This window comes from Nerophis lumbriciformis, linkage group LG01 (genome assembly GCF_033978685.3).
Source record: "Nerophis lumbriciformis linkage group LG01, RoL_Nlum_v2.1, whole genome shotgun sequence".
Taxonomy (NCBI): Eukaryota; Metazoa; Chordata; class Actinopteri; order Syngnathiformes; family Syngnathidae; genus Nerophis; species Nerophis lumbriciformis.
In genome coordinates this window covers 5,755,691-5,772,114 of record NC_084548.2, presented here as the reverse complement: position 1 = coordinate 5,772,114, position 16,424 = coordinate 5,755,691, and the positions used below count along the sequence as shown (strand labels likewise).

General features: G+C 39.6%; 1 protein-coding gene across 3 annotated transcripts in view; it reads left to right on the top strand.

Moving 5' to 3' along the window:
* tns2a (tensin 2a) overlaps window positions 1-16,424 on the top strand; it is a 220,920-nt gene that overhangs the window by 181,359 nt on the left and 23,137 nt on the right. For all 3 annotated transcript variants that reach the window (XM_061974002.1, XM_061973993.1, XM_061974011.1), the window contains exons 13-16: window positions 3,620-3,680; window positions 5,721-5,796; window positions 10,903-11,032; window positions 11,164-11,229. In XM_061974002.1, coding sequence (XP_061829986.1) covers window positions 3,620-3,680; window positions 5,721-5,796; window positions 10,903-11,032; window positions 11,164-11,229 — 333 coding nt within the window. The remainder of the gene's footprint in view (window positions 1-3,619; window positions 3,681-5,720; window positions 5,797-10,902; window positions 11,033-11,163; window positions 11,230-16,424) is intronic.

Below are 16,424 nucleotides of genomic sequence, written 5' to 3'. Positions count from 1 at the left end.
ATGTTAGATCCACTATGGACTGGACTCTCACACTATTATGTTAGATCCACTATGGACTGGACTCTCACTATTATGTTAGATCCACTATGGACTGGACTCACACTATTATGTTAGATCCACTATGGACTGGACTCTCACACTATTATGTTAGATCCACTACGGACTGGACTCTCACACTATTATGTTAGATCCACTATGGACTGGACTCTCACACTGTTATGTTAGATCCACTACGGACTGGACTCTCACACTATTATGTTAGATCCACTATGGACTGGACTCTCACTATTATGTTAGATCCACTATGGACTGGACTCTCACTATTATGTTAGATCCACTATGGACTGGACTCACACTATTATGTTAGATCCACTATGGACTGGACTCTCACACTATTATGTTAGATCCACTACGGACTGGACTCTCACACTATTATGTTAGATCCACTATGGACTGGACTCTCACACTGTTATGTTAGATCCACTACGGACTGGACTCTCACACTATTATGTTAGATCCACTATGGACTGGACTCTCACAATATTATGCTAGATCCACTCGACGTCTATTGCACCGGTCGCCCGGGGGGGGGGGGGGGGCACATCTGCGGTCCACTCCCAAGGTTTCTCATTGTCCCATTGGGTTGAGTTTTTCCTTGCCCTGATGTGGCTTGTGCAGCCCTTTGAGACACTCGTGATTTAGGGCTATATAAGTAAACATTGATTGATTGATTGAAAAGACCTCAACTCACATTTGTGATGCAGGCTCTCAGTGACCTCACAAACGGACACCTTATGTAACAAATATTATAATTAATTTTTTTACATATTTGTGTATTTTTATCAAAGCCTAATCTTAAAATCTGCACTTCTACTTTCACCCGAGTATTTTATTTTCCAAGTATTTTACCTGGCTCCATGCTTGACAAGTTACACAAAGGAGCTTATTTTATGCTCACACTAACGCGGTTCAACGTGTCCGAAAAGGAGCAGGAAGAAGCTGCGTATATTTGATCTTATATCTTCTTCCTGCTTGATTGTCATCATTTGCTAATAGGCAGAGAAATTGAAAATGAATGCACTGATGAAAGAAACTGCGATACAAACTAAGGAACAAAGTGTTTACAAAATAAATTAAACATACCAAAATAATGTATTACTAAATAAATAGGACGCAAAATAAATATTTAGGAAAAAATATTATTATTATTTATTATATTTTTTCACTTTAATTCATAAACAGTACCACCCTTTTGGTAGTACTTTTTGACATGAAAATATTTTACACTTGCACTTTTATTTATAGTTCAGTAAAATGTAACAATGTATTTTCCAGACTATAAGGCGCACTCAAAATCCCCTCAAAACTCGACAGTGCACCTTATAACCTGGTGCGCCTAATGTAAGGAATAAGTTTGATTGAGCTTACCCACCTCGAAGCAATTTTATTTGGTACATGCTGTAATGATAAGTGTGACCAGTAAATGGCAGTCAAACATAAGAGATAAGTGTAGTTTGCACTGTTTGATGTGCTTCAACATAGGAGTATTATGGTGTGTGTATAAAGTAAGACATATCTGGCGTATGTTTCGCAATATTATACAAAATAAACTTTTCTTACCTTCTGGTACCTGCTGGTATGTATTTGGGATCTGCATAAATCCTGAAGAATTGCGCACGTCCGCCTTTGTAGTCCGTGCTGACAACGCCGTAGTCGATAAGCTTCTTCTTTTCCTCTATCTTCTTGTTATGGGACATTCATCCTCCGCTGTTGCCATTTCTAATATAAAGTAGTGTAAAGTTCTTACTGATATCTGTCAGTAAACTCGCCATGAAAGCGCTAAAACATACCGGTGTAGTGAGTTCACATAATTCACCCAAGGAACTTTAGTTATTAGAGAGTTCCGTTCGGATGTTTTTTTTCATGGCCTTGTTGTTGTTTCCTGATGAGGAGTTTATTCTGCAATAGTGACATCCTGGTCCTCCCTGTAGGTGGCAGAAGTACTTAATATATGTATTAAAAGTTATGTTGTACACACTTACTGAGACAAAACACATGAGTCTTTGTACTACGTCTATATATTTACTGTACCGTATTTTTCGGACTATAAGGCGCACTTAAAAGTCTTTCATTTTCATTTTCTCAAAACTCGACAGTGCCCCTTATAACCCGGTGCGCCTAATGTACGGAATAATGTTGGTTGTGCTTACCGACCTCTAAGCTATTTTTTTTGGTACATGGTGAAATGATAAGTGTGACAGTCACACATAAGAGATACGTGTAGACTGCAATATGACTCAAGTAAACAACGTCAAAATGTTATATGAAAATATAGAACAATACACACGGCGCTCAAAAATCTATCAAAATGTTTTAGTAGGACTTTGGTAAGCTATGAAGCCGCACCGCTTGATGGATTGTACTGTGCTTCAACATAGGAGTATTATTATGGTGTGTGTATAAGGTAAGACAAATTATCTGGCGTTTTGTTTCGCAATATTATACAATAACGACTTTTCTTACCTTCTCGTACCTGCTGATCTGTATTTGAGATCTGCATAAGTCCTGAAAATTTCCGCGCATTCGCAGTCGATAAGTTTCTTCTTTTTCTCTATCTTCTTGTTATGGGACATTCATCCTCTACTATTGCCATTTCTAATATAAAGTAGTGTAAAGTTCTTACTTATATCTGTCAGTAAACTCGCCATGAAGCGCTAAAACATACCGGTGTAGTGAGTTTACATTATTCATCCAAGAAACTTTAGTTATTAGAGAGTTCTGGTCGAACGGTTTTTCACGGGACACATTTCGGGTGTTGTTGTTGCATTATTGATCCACGGATGAGGAGATGATGCTCCGTTATTGATTGAAGTAAAGTCTGAATGTCATTAAAACAGTTAGCGCCATCTTTTGACACTTCTTCCACTCCCGTCCTTGCACGCTACACCGCTACAACAAAGATGACGGGTACAAGACTATGTCGAAGGTGAGCCACGTAAATAAGACCGCCCACAAAACGGCGCATCCTGAAGAGACTGTCAGAAAGCGACATGAAGATGATGTGTAAAACATCATCTATGCAACATTTTGACCATAGAACCACCGTTACATGTTATGTAGACCACAAGGAAGTCTTTTACATTTAGAAAAAAATCATAATATGACTCCTTTAATGCGCCTTATATATGAAAAAAATAAATAAATAAAAAATAGACCCGCTCACCGGCAGTGCGCCTTATAATCCAGAGAGCCCTATGGTCTGGAAAATACGGTAAATGTACTTTTACTCCAGTACATGTTAGTATAGTCTCTTTACCCATTGTAGACGAGGTGTCCCAATACTTTTGTCCACATAGTGAACCTTGAGGGACTGACCCCTGCTGAATCCCAGCAATGTTAACCATGTAGAATGTCACACACACACACACACACACACACACACACACACACACACACACACACACACACACACACACACACACACACACACACACACTTAAGTGTGTTTATCTTTAATCTGATGATGTCGTCCATCAGGACGGAGGGATGGCAGTCAGCACATTCCTCCGTGCGAGGATGATGATGATGATGATGATGAATACTCCTTGTGTCTCCACAGGTTACTACCCCTTCCTGAAGATCTACCAGTCCATGCAGTTGGTCTACACGTCAGGCATATAGTGAGTTTTTTGGGGGACTTTTTCCTTTTACGTACTGTGTAGTGTCAGGAAATACTGTATATTAATTTTATTAGAACTACAGAGTAGAAATATTGTGTTCGTGCCCACACTGCAAAAAGGGAAATCTAAGTAAGATGAAATATCTCAAATAAGGGTGATATTTGCTTATTTTCTGTCTGATAAGGTAATTCTTCTCACTAAGCAGATTTTATGTTAGAGTGTTTTACTTGTTTCAAGTGTTTTGGTCCTAAAAGATCTCAGTAAGATATTACAGCTTGTTGCTGAGATTTGATGACCTATATTGAGTAAAACATGCTTGAAACTAGAATATCAAGTGTTGCAAAGCTGTGTCATCAACACTCACAAGTATAAAACTACTTTTTTAAAGTCATCATTTCTTATTTCAAGCAAATTTCAAAAAATCATGATGCCGAGCGCATATCATTATGTCAAGATAATGGCACTAGCATTTACTTCATTTAAGAATATTTTTCAACATATTGAGCAAAAAGGTCTCTTTTTTTTCTACCAAGAAAAGTGCACTTGTTATTAATGAGAATATACTTAATTTTAAGGTATTTTTGGGTTCATTGAGGTTAGCTAATTTTACTTGTTTTGGAAAGTCTTGACAAGCCATAATTTTGCTTAGTTCAAATAAAATACCTCTCATTTTTGTATTTTTTTTTCTTGTTTTTGAACACTGACTTTTTGCAGTGTACACTCTCCCTGTGCTTCCTGTATTGCAGGGGTGTCACACTCCTTTTCACATCGCAATTACAGCCGCTTGTATGAATATAAAAATGTATAAGGAATCGCCTCATGATATTATTACTTGGTTGCCTATGCATTTGATCATTTTTTTACAACACTGTTAAAAATATATAGATTTTACAGTACAAAACTGGCAGGCTCAGTTGCCAAAATTGTATTGTAAAATTCAGTTTTTTTTTGTTTTTTTTACAGCATATTACTGTAAATTAAATATAAACACATTATTGAAAATCAAAATAAAAAAATGGACGACTGAGCGCCTTTAATCCCAGGAACACCATTCCTTCCGTCAAGCATGGTGGTGGTAGTATTATGCTCTGGGCCTGTTTTGCTGCCAATGGAACTGGTGCTTTAAATGGGACAATGAAAAATGAGGATTACCTCCAAATTCTTCAGGACAAGCTAAAATCATCAGCCCGAAGGTTGGGTCTTGGGCGCAGTTGGGTGTTCCAACAGGACAATGACCCCAAACACACGTCAAAAGTGGTAAAGGAACGGCTAAATCAGGCTAGGATGAAGGTTTTAGAATGGCCTTCTCAAAGCCCTGACTTAAATGTGTGGACAATGCTGAAGAAACAAGTCCATGTCAGAAAACCAACACATTTAGCTGAACTGCACCAATTTTGTGGTCAAAAATTCAAGCAGAAGCTTGTGGATGGCTACCAAAAGCGCCTTATTGCAGTGAAACTTGCCAAGGGACATGTAAACAAATATTAACATTGCTGTACGTATACTTTTGACCCAGCTGGTCACATTTTCAGTAAACCCATAATAAACTCAAAAGAAGCAAACTTCATGAATGTTTTTGTGACCAACAAGTATGTGCTCCAATCACTCTATTACAAAAAATAAGAGTTGTAGAAATGATTGTAAACTCAAGACAGCCATGACATGATGTTCTTTACACGCGTATGTCAACTTTTGATCGCAACTGTAATTAGCTGCTAGCCGCTTTTCAGCCAGGGAACTAAATATAAATAGTCAGCTCGAGGGAAAATACATTCATCAGCAATGGCGATCACATACTTTTCCACAAAAATGATCAGCACGTCCCCATTTTTTAATACAGTAATTTTTGTATTTAACGGCCACTTCTACCTTTCTATGTTTTATCACAGTGCTGCGAATTGTAAAGTCTGATACTGAGTCATATTTGAATATCCTCTGCAAACGGACAAAAGAAACAGAACAGGAACATCCTTCTGGCTCCCCAAGTCTATCTTGCAATCTTTAGTCATCTGACTTGTTTGTGTTGTGTTTGGTCTACAGTGACCTTCAAGGAAGCGGGGGAAGGCGACTTTGCGTGACCATCGAACCAGCGCTGCTCCTTAAAGGTGACATCATGGTGAGTGGCAGGAAATGACAAAGGAGCACGGGTGATATCGTGACTTTATCTGAAACATTAACTATGAAGGGCAGTCTGCAGTCTGTGCTTGCATCTCTGTTGTAATAATAAACTAGGGAATATTATTGGAGCAAAATTATTTGCAAAAGCATATCTCAATCTGTGCGTCTATAATTCCAATCATGTGTGTATCTGTCAGGTTCAAACACTGATAGAAGCAAAGAATCGAACCGAGACCGAATTAAATTTGGCTCAATTTGAGGAGAAACGTCTGGTCTGTACTCTTGTACAGTCTCCAGCACGCTCTGGCGAAAGATTGTACGCCTCCTCCTTTATTTGGACTTCCCCTGACCACGTGGCAACAGCTGCTTCTAAAAGGGACGTGGGTCGTAAACAGCCTTGCCTTTTTTTTTTACAGAACAGTTCAAAATAAAAGGTTGTAAACACTTCACAGAAAAGGTCGTAAAACAGTTCAAAGAAAGGTTCGTAAAATACTTCAAAAAAGAGGTTTGTAAAAGAGTTCAAAAAAGCGGTGTCTGGAACTTGGGCAGATCCTGCCTTCTCTCCGCTTTGTAGTCCTTGGGTTAAAACAATATCTTTCTGTTGATTACAATACATAATAAATAATGATAATGATAAATGGGTTGTACTTGTATAGCGCTTTTCTACCTTCAAGGTACTCAAAGCGCTTTGACAGTATTTCCACATTCACCCATTCATACACTGATGGCGGGAGCTGCCATGCAAGGCGCTAACCAGCAGCCATCAGGAGCAAGGGGTGAAGTGTCTTGCCCAAGGACACAACGGACGTGACTAGGATGGTAGAAGGTGGAGATTGAACCCCAGTAACCATCAACCCTCCGATTGCTGGCACGGCCACTCTACCAACTTCGCCTACATGAAAGAAAACAGAACACCTTCATGTTGCTTCCCATCCTACACAGTGGAGTTTTACAAGCCTTCTTCTTGGTAGGTTCAAAGACAGATTTTGGTCTTCTCGCTGGGAACTCATTGAGTTTTTGTGATAACTTAGATTAAATTATTCTAACAGTATCTGTATGATATAAATCGCCCGCTTGATTATTCCTCCTTCTCTATCGTCGTCATTTGTTGTGATTTCCTTTCCTGGTTCAATGACCCGCCCGTAATATTTTGCCCTAATCTTAACCAATCGTGACTCATCATAGTAAACCAATTAAGCAATCATGTAAACCAGGGGTGCTCACACTTTTTCTGCAGGCGAGCTACTTTTCAATTGATCAAGTCGTGGGGATCTACCTCATTCATATATATAATTTATATTTACTTATTTATGAAATATATGTTTTTGTTAACAAGTTAAAGGTGTTTAATGATAATACAAGCATGTTTAACACATATAGTTAATATTGTTAACACGTTAAAGGTGTTTAATGATAATGCAAGCATGTTTAACACATATAGTTAATATTGTTAACAAGTTAAAGGTGTTTAATGATAATACAAGAATGTTTAATACATATAGTTAATATTGTTAACAACTTAAAGGTTTTTAAAGATAATACAAGCATGTTTAACACATATAGTTAATATTGTTAACAAGTTAAAGGTGTTTAATGATAATACAAGCATGTTTAACACATATAGTTAATATTGTTAACAAGTTAAAGGTGTTTAAAGATAATACAAGCATGTTTAACACTTATAGTTAATATTGTTAACAAGTTAAAGGTGTTTAAAGATAATACAAGCATGTTTAACACATATAGTTAATATTGTTAACAAGTTAAAAGGTGTTTAAAGATAATACAAGCATGTTTAACACATATAGTTAATATTGTTAATAAGTTAAAGGTGTTTAAAGATAATACATGCATGTTTAACACATATAGATTCCTTTCTTTCATGAAGACAAGAATATAAGTTGGTGTATTACCTGATTCTGATGACTTGCATTGATTGGAATCAGACAGTGGTGCTGATAACGTCCGCATTTTCGAATGGAGGAGAAAAAAAGTCCTCCTTTCTGTCCAATACCACATGAAAGTGGTTGGTTTTTGGCATCTTATTTGTCCAGCTTCCGTACTCCTTTGTATACACTTTACAAGAAATACATTGTCGGCAAACTCCGTAGCTTGCTAGCTTGTGCACGCCAGCTTTCTGAGACTCTTATTTTGTTAGCGCAACTGTGCAACTGTGCAGTCGGTCTTTGGAGTTTTGACGACAGGTACGGCGCCAGAGTCTGTTGAAATAAAGTGTTTCTCGCCTTCCAGTCGGTAATTTTAATGAGCTGGCAGCAGCCAGCGTCATCTCAGAAGACCCTCGGGTGCCGTGAATGTCAATCAAGTGACGAAAGTGACGTCATAGTGAAGATCTATGATCGCTCATTTTTAGGACTATTTTTTTAATACCTGGCTGGTGATCGACTGACACACCCTCCACGATCGACCGGTAGCTCGCGATCGACGTAATGAGCACCCCTGATGTAAACCAACCAATCATCGTTAATGTTTCCCGTATATTTTTATCCCCTGCGCTACACAGCTTCGATTTTTTACCACTGGATGATCAAAAATCGTACTCATTACGGGAAAACCGTAGTTGTTGGCAGGTATGGCAAAGAGAGGCCATGTTGGAAGAGGAAGGGGCCCGCTCCAAACTGTTCCCACAAGGTTGGGAGCATGGAATTGTCCCAAAACGTTTTGGTATCCTGGAGCATTCAAAGTTCCTTTCACTCGAACTAAGGGGCCGAGCACAAATCCTGAAAAACAACCCCACACCATAATTCCTCCTCCACTAAATTTCACACTCGGCACAATGCAGTTCGAAATGTAGCGTTCTCCTGGCAACCTCCAAAGCCAGACTGGGCCATCAGATTGCCAGATGCAAAGCGTGATTCATCACTCCAGAGAACACGTCTCCACTGCTCTAGAGTCCAGTCCAGTGATTCTGATCATTTGGATGGGTGGCCAAATACTTTTGGCAATATAGTGTACATCTGAGTACTGAGACACAACGTAGGAAAAAAAGGTCCAATCACAAAAGTCGTCAACCATCCGCCATCCACCCGAACTAACATTTAATCAAAACCGCACCCGCCCGCCATCCGCCACCCGCCCGTTGTTATATATCTAATATAGACGATGCAAGGCATTAGTGAGGTTATAAAGCTTTTGCCTGTTAAAGAAAGGAGACTGATCCAATGTAGCAGAGACATTCAATGCGTGCCACGCTGTCACGGCCCAGACGCACACCAGTGCGCAATCATCTGGGAGCCGCGCTGAGCGCACCTCCAAGCGCGCTCGCGCGCGCGTCTCTCAAACTGCTGCAGGCAGCTGCGTTCTATCTTGTTTTAACATCCTGTGGCTCTCTTCTGGGATCACGGCGGACGAAACTGCTCATGCTCAGGGTGTTTGTGGAGGTTCGGGGTTTTGCACAAATGTGATGCACCATGTTAGATGTCCCGGTTTTGTGACTGTCGTAGACATAAACAGCGTCGCAGCTCTTGCAAATCACGTAGCCAGCATTACTATCATCCTGATTTACAACCTCATAAAAACGAGTCCACGCTGAACTTTTCTGGCCTTTTTTTCCCTGGTCTTTAGTATTCCCTTTTTTAGTTTATCGCGTACCACGTTTGCTGCCGGCGTTGCCATCTCTTTTTTTTTTCTTCTTCTGTTGTGGCGTGCTGCAGGTGCCTGCTCGTTTTTCGTATGTGGGTAACAACATTTAACTATGTATATATATTTCCGAATTGGTTTTACTGCCACCCGCCTGAATCTATTTAAAATCTAATTTTTTTAAATTTCAACCGCCCGACCCGACCCACGGATAAAATCTAATTTTTTTTTTATTTCAACCGCCCGACCCGCGGATAATCCGCGGACTCCGCGGTTGTGTCCGCAAACCGCGCATCTCTAACAGACACACACACGTGAAGTGGACTACAATATCATTTTGCTGCAATAATACTTCCGTAGTAAACGCTGCTGTGTACCTTCACACGCCCTCCTTACCAGTGTTGGGTTAGTTACTGAAAACTAGTAACTAGTTACAGTTACTAGTTACGTTATTTCAAAAAGTAACTCAGTTACTTACACCAAAAAGTAATGCGTTACTGTGAAAAGTAACTATTTAGTTACTTATTTTTTTCCTGAATTTTTTTTTAAGGCTCCCATGAATGCCCTTTTAGCCTTCATTTCAGTACTGTTATTGCACTGGAGAATAATATAATCTGTTGATCAACTTGACATGCATTTGCATCACTGAACTCTGCTGAGCAATGTGCTGTACATACAACACACAAAGACAAAGATATGTTTCAAAGGGCCAATTTATTTCAGCCCAGAACAAATTGACAAAACTATTTTAAATAGCTGCAACATAATGGCACTTTAACTTTAACTTTAAGTAGATGGGATCTTTGATCCAAGACACAACTTACATTGAACTAAAATTGTATTTTCTTTGTGCTCGACAAAAGAAAAGTATTGAGAATGTATCCATGTTAAGAAACTCGACTTCTGGCTTCACCATGATGTCTTGTTAATTGTTATGAGAGTAGCCTGTGTGTGTGTGTGTGTGTGTGTGTGACCCTTTAAGATTTGACAGCATGTGAGGTGAGTGACGTCAGTGAGTGAGTGGGCGAGAGAGGTGAGCGAGCGGCAACAGTGAGTGCGTGCAGGTGCTCTAGCTTGGTGGATGGCTGCGTCCAATAAAGTCACAAAGTTGCAACAAACCGCCGGCCTCGTCATTCACCCTTTAGCTGTAAAGACCCACTGCCGGGTAAAGTGAAGGTTGTTAGCCCCGAATTACATAGGCCCTGGAGGAACGTCTCCCCTGCGCCCCTCAACTACGGTCTGGGAGCCCCCGCCATTTATTTTCCTTGTAACACAGAAGGACGACATCGCAGCACTCCAATAAAACACACTCAGATCTTCTGTTTCTAGTCGATACTACATACAAAATAACGTAAAATAACGCACTGACGCATCATGTAGTAACGGTAACTGAGTTACTGAATATAAAAAATAACACGTTAGATTACTAGTTACCACCGAAAATAACAGCGTTACTTTGTAACGCGTTAGTCCCAACACTGCTCCTCACTCTCTGCTGCCCCCGCAGGTGAAATGCTACCACAGGCGAGCCCAGACTGCTGACAGGGACACGGTGTTCAGGCTGCAGTTCCACACCTGCACCATCCACGGAGCACAGCTCTGGTTCGGCAAAGGAGAACTGGACGGAGCTTGCACGGGTGTGTTAAGAACTTGTGTGGTGATTTGTTACCGCAACGTCAATATTATATCACACAATACGACAGCTACTCCACAGGGGTCTAACTTAGCGTTGAATGTTTGTGTTTCCTGTTCACCCCACCCCACCAAGATGAGCGTTTTCCATCTGACGCCACCGTGGAGTTTGTCTTCTCCACCGGACCTGAGAAGATCAAAGGTGGGTGCACTTCATTATTGGGAAGCACTTAGATCATACTTGCCAACCCTCCCGGATTTTCCGGGAGACTCCCGAAATTCAGCGCCTCTCCCGAAAACCTCCCGGGACAAATTTTCTCCCGAAAATCTCCCGAAATTCAGGCGGAGCTGGAGGCCACGCCCCCTCCAGCTCCATGCGGACCTGAGTGACGTGTCGACAGCCTGTTTTCACGTTCGCTTTCCCACAATATAAATAGCGTGCCTGCCCAATCACGTCATAACTGTAGAATGATCGAGGGCGAGTTCTTGGTTTCTTATGTGGGTTTATTGTTAGGCAGTTTCATTAACGTCCTCCCAGCGCGGTAACAACACACAACAACAGCAGTCACGTTTTCGTCTACCGTAAAGCAGTTCGTCTGCCGTAAACAGCAATGTTGTGACACTCTTAAACAGGACAATACTGCCATCTACTGTACATGCATATGTGACAATAACATCTACGGCTTTTAGAGAGTGCAGTGCACAACTGCGCACACAACAAGGAGACGTAGCATAATGCATCATCAGAGAGGGTGTTCAGCATGGTTAGAAAAATAGTGACAGAGAATAGAACAAGGATGGACAATTCAACCCTTAACTCAACAATGAGTAGATGAGTGTTATGTGTGTGTATATGTGTAAATAAATGAACACTGAAATTCAAGTATTTCTCTTATTTATATATATATATAATAAAATAAATATATATATATAGCTAGAATTCACTGAAAGTCAAGTATTTCTTATATATACTTGGTGAATTCTAGCTGTAAATATACTCCTCCCCTCTTAACCACGCCCACCCCCACCCCCAACCACGCCCCACACACCTCCCGAAATCGGAGGTCTCAAGGTTGGCAAGTATGACTTAGATGTAAAAACCTGAAAGATTGTTGTAAAGGGAAACGTCAGTTCAAGTTAGACTGACCCCTCCCCCCCTAACCCACATCAAGTCAGTTTCCATTGTGTCTTCGTGATGAATTATCACACGTCCCCTGACCATGCATGTATCGTCAGTATCACATCTGGTGTCGTCGTTTGGTAACTAACGCCACATTGCCACGGTTTAGTTCGGCTCTGATGTGGTTTGATGGATCCTGGTCTGGCATGTTTTAGGCGGGAAAAGGGGCGGTTGTGTAAATAGTCGGACATGTAGTGAAGTGAGTGCATTATATTTATATAGCGCTTTTCTCTAGTGACTCAAAGCACTTTACATGGTGAAACCCAATATCTAAGTTACATTTAAACCAGTGTGGGTGGCACTGGGAGCAGGTGGGTAAAGTGTCTTGCCCAAGGACACAACGGCAGCGACTTGGATGGCGGAAGCGGGGATCGAACCTGGAACCCTCAAGTTGCTGGCACTGCCACTCTACCAACCGAGCTATACCGTGTAACAAAGGACAACAATGGTGGACGTCCAGCATTTGCCCTTCTTTCACTCAAAGAATTGCAGTTGGTGTCGTTCTGCTCCATTCGACCTTATTGATTAGTGATCAGTAAGACTGTTCCTATCAGGGTTTCATGCTGCCGATACCGATCATCTCGGAGTGTGGTCAGCCGATACCAATACGTGCTAATTGTAAATGTTTTCATTTATTTATGGTGACACAGTAACTAAACAAAAGCAAAAACTACTATTTGCTACGCATTTTAATGAACTAAGGGAATGATTCCATGAGTTTGTACACAAACAAAAACGACCACAAAACGTAAATATCAATTTTATCACTGATACTGCACTGCAAAAACTGAAATCTAAATAAGATGAAATATCTCAAATAAGGGTGATATTTGCTTATTTTCTGTCTGATAAGATCATTCTTCTCACTAAGCAGATTTGATGTTAGAGTGTTTTACTTGTTTTAAGTGTTTTGGTCCTAAATGATCTCAGTAAGATATTACAGCTGAGATTTGATGACCTATATTGAGTAAAACATGCTTGAAACTAGAATATCAAGTGTTGCAAAGCTGTGTCATCAACACTCACAAGTATAAAACTACTTTTTTAAAGTAATCATTTCTTACTTCAAGCATGAAAAAATAAATCATGATGCAGAGCGCTAGAGATGCGCGGATAGGCAATTATTTCATCCGCAACCGCATCACAAAAATCGTCATCCATCCGCCATCCACCCGAACCAACATTTTATCAAAACCACACCCGCCCGTTGTTATATATCTAATATAGACGATGCAAGGCATTAGTGAGGTTATAAAGCTTTTGCCTGTTAAAGAACGGAGACTGATCCAATGGAGCAGAGACATTCAATGCGTGCCACGCATTAATATCTCTTGGCCACGCATTAGTGGCTAAGAGATATTAATGCGTGATAATATTATTTATCATTATTATAATATTATTGTCATTTCCATTAAGAAAGTGTTGACTATTGTTGCCAATGCCCTCAGATCAGGAGTGCGTTCCTCACACTTTGTGTGCACAGTTGCAGCAAGCAGAACGAGGCTTTTAAGAAGTTAAAAAAATGTTTTAGAAAGACTAGGCCTATATTTTCGTTAGGTAAAAAAAATTTTCTGAATTTATTTCAATGAATATTAACTTGTTAACGTTATAATGCTCAAATAGGGACGAGGGCGGAGTGCACAGTGAAACAGTGAACAATTTCGCGACAAAGATGAACCTTCATTGATTGATCTGCAGCCATGACAAAATATCAGACAATCTCCATTGTCAACGACAGGCAGGAAAATAAAGATAAACACATAGCCTATGTTCTAGGCATAGGCTCATACGTTTTTAAGTTGAAATAAAAAAAAAATAAAAAAAATGTGCCTCATAAGCCTTAGGCTGTCAATCACACGCACAAACTTAAATTATACAATAACAAATGTATGTCATCCCTATTTAAACAAAAATAAATTCAATAAATAATAACAAATTACCTGCAACTTATTGGCCAAGGCAAATAGCTGAAGGGGGGAAATCAAACCCATCAGACTGCACTTTATCATCAAACTTGAATTATAATGAAAATAGACGGTCGCGACAAACAAAGCAGGCTAAATATCCTTACATTGTCGCCAATCGGAGATGCGCTTCACTTGAAAGCGAGGCCAAATAATTATTCACACATAGTAGTATATCTCGAATAGAAAAAACCCACAATAAACAACGCAATTGCCTTAATTCCTTTGCATTGTAGTGCGCCCAAACAACACGTAACCATCAAAATTATTTAGCTGACCGAACTCAATATAGGTTAGACATGGGCTTATAGCCTAGGTAACGTAGACTAATTCGTTTAACATATCCAACCGTATGTCTACTTACTTTTTTTTTTGTTAGCACTATGCAGGAATAAAATGGCATCTACAGTGCCAGGATTCAGGCGAGAGCGCCTGGCCTCTAAAATGCGCCCTGCTGCGCTGAAGGAGCGCTCACTTGCGCCACTTGTTGCTGGGAAGCGGTGCCATCTTTTTCTTTTTTTCTTCTTCTTCTGTTGTGTTGTGTTGTGCTGCAGTGCCTGATGAATAATTGACTGTTTCAAAGAGTGCTGCTCGTTTTTCGTATGTGGGTAACAACATTTAACTATGTATATATATTTCTGAATTGGTTCTACCGCCGCCCGCATCTATTTAAAATCTATTTTTACCCGCCCGACCCGCGGTTTATCCGCGGACTCCGCGGTTGTGTCCGCAAACCGCGCATCTCTACCGAGCGCATATCATTATGTCAAGATAATGGCACTAGCATTTACTTCATTTAAGAATATTTGTCAACATATTGAGCAAAAAGGTCTAATTTTTTTTCTACCAAGAAAAGTGCACTTGTTATTAGTGAGAGTATACTTATTTTAAGGTATTCAGGGGTTCATTGAGGTTAGCTAATTTTACTTGTTTTGGAAAGTCTTGACAAGCCAAATTTTCTTGTTCTATTGGCAGATAATTTTGCTTGGTTCAAATAAAATGCCCCTAATTTTAGTATTTTTTTTTCTTCTTGTTTTTGAACACTGACTTTTTGCAGTGTACCTTTGGTATGGATATCACCAATTTATGGATGGAGCCGCCCTCCTTGTCGTGTACTGACTGTCGATGCTGACACACCAACAGTTGTTGTTGTATTATCCTCTCTCTCACTCATTAATCTACTTATTAATTTTACGTCTTACTTTCTGCTGGTTGCATGGCCATTTTTTTAAAGTTTGAAGCTACCTTAGCGGTTAGCTTTGCTATTAGCATGCCTGCTCCTGGCTTGCTCGGCGTGTGTAACATGTTTAGCCTCGTCCTCCAGTGATAACGTTACCTGATAATGATGCTTTTATGATACTTGTTAAATGTCCTGTTAATATCTGCATATGTATACATACATGTGTGTGTGTATTATATATATATATATATATATATATATATATATATATATATATATATATATATATATATATATACACACACACACACGCACACACACACACATGTGCTTCCATCTACACTTCTTAAACTATACTGAGCACCTTTTTCTTGGTGTTGTTTTAAAATAGTTTTGCAGATAGCTTAAAGACATAATCAGCCTTGTCTTCCAGTGTTAACATTACTTAAGATATTGAGCATATTTGTCGTAATGGAGGTGTATGGGACACAGACAGGTGCTAGCCGTCGTCAAGCTGGGGGACTAAAAATAAATATTCAGCCAGAGGGGATCAACGTTTGTGATTAAAAGGCATGAATCAGTAATGGCGACCACATACTTTTTCAAAGCAAGTCAGCCGATATTGATCGGTGGCCAATCGATCCCTACTGATCAGTACGTAGTGGTCTGGTAAATCCTGCAACTAACGATTAATTTCATAGTCGATTAGTCAACGATTAGTCGGATAATAAAGCGTAATGGCTCTAGTTTTTCTATCAACTTTTAAATGCATCTTAAGTTATTTTAGGCATGTACTTATGAACAACAAAGATGACTAATTAATTCATAAATATTTATACTGTGATAGTGCTGCTTTTTGTGCTTTATGTATATAAAAAAAAACAGTTAAAATAGCAGCAATGAAAACAAACCACAAAGTCTAACTTCCTCCAAAAGAAAAGCATTTTGTGATGTCTAAAAAGCTGCACACTAGTATATTGACTATTGATTAACTCTTGGCAGTTTTAGCACTCTAATAGACTCAATGTGTAGAATTATATATTTGATTAATTATTAAAACGTTGGCTATTTAA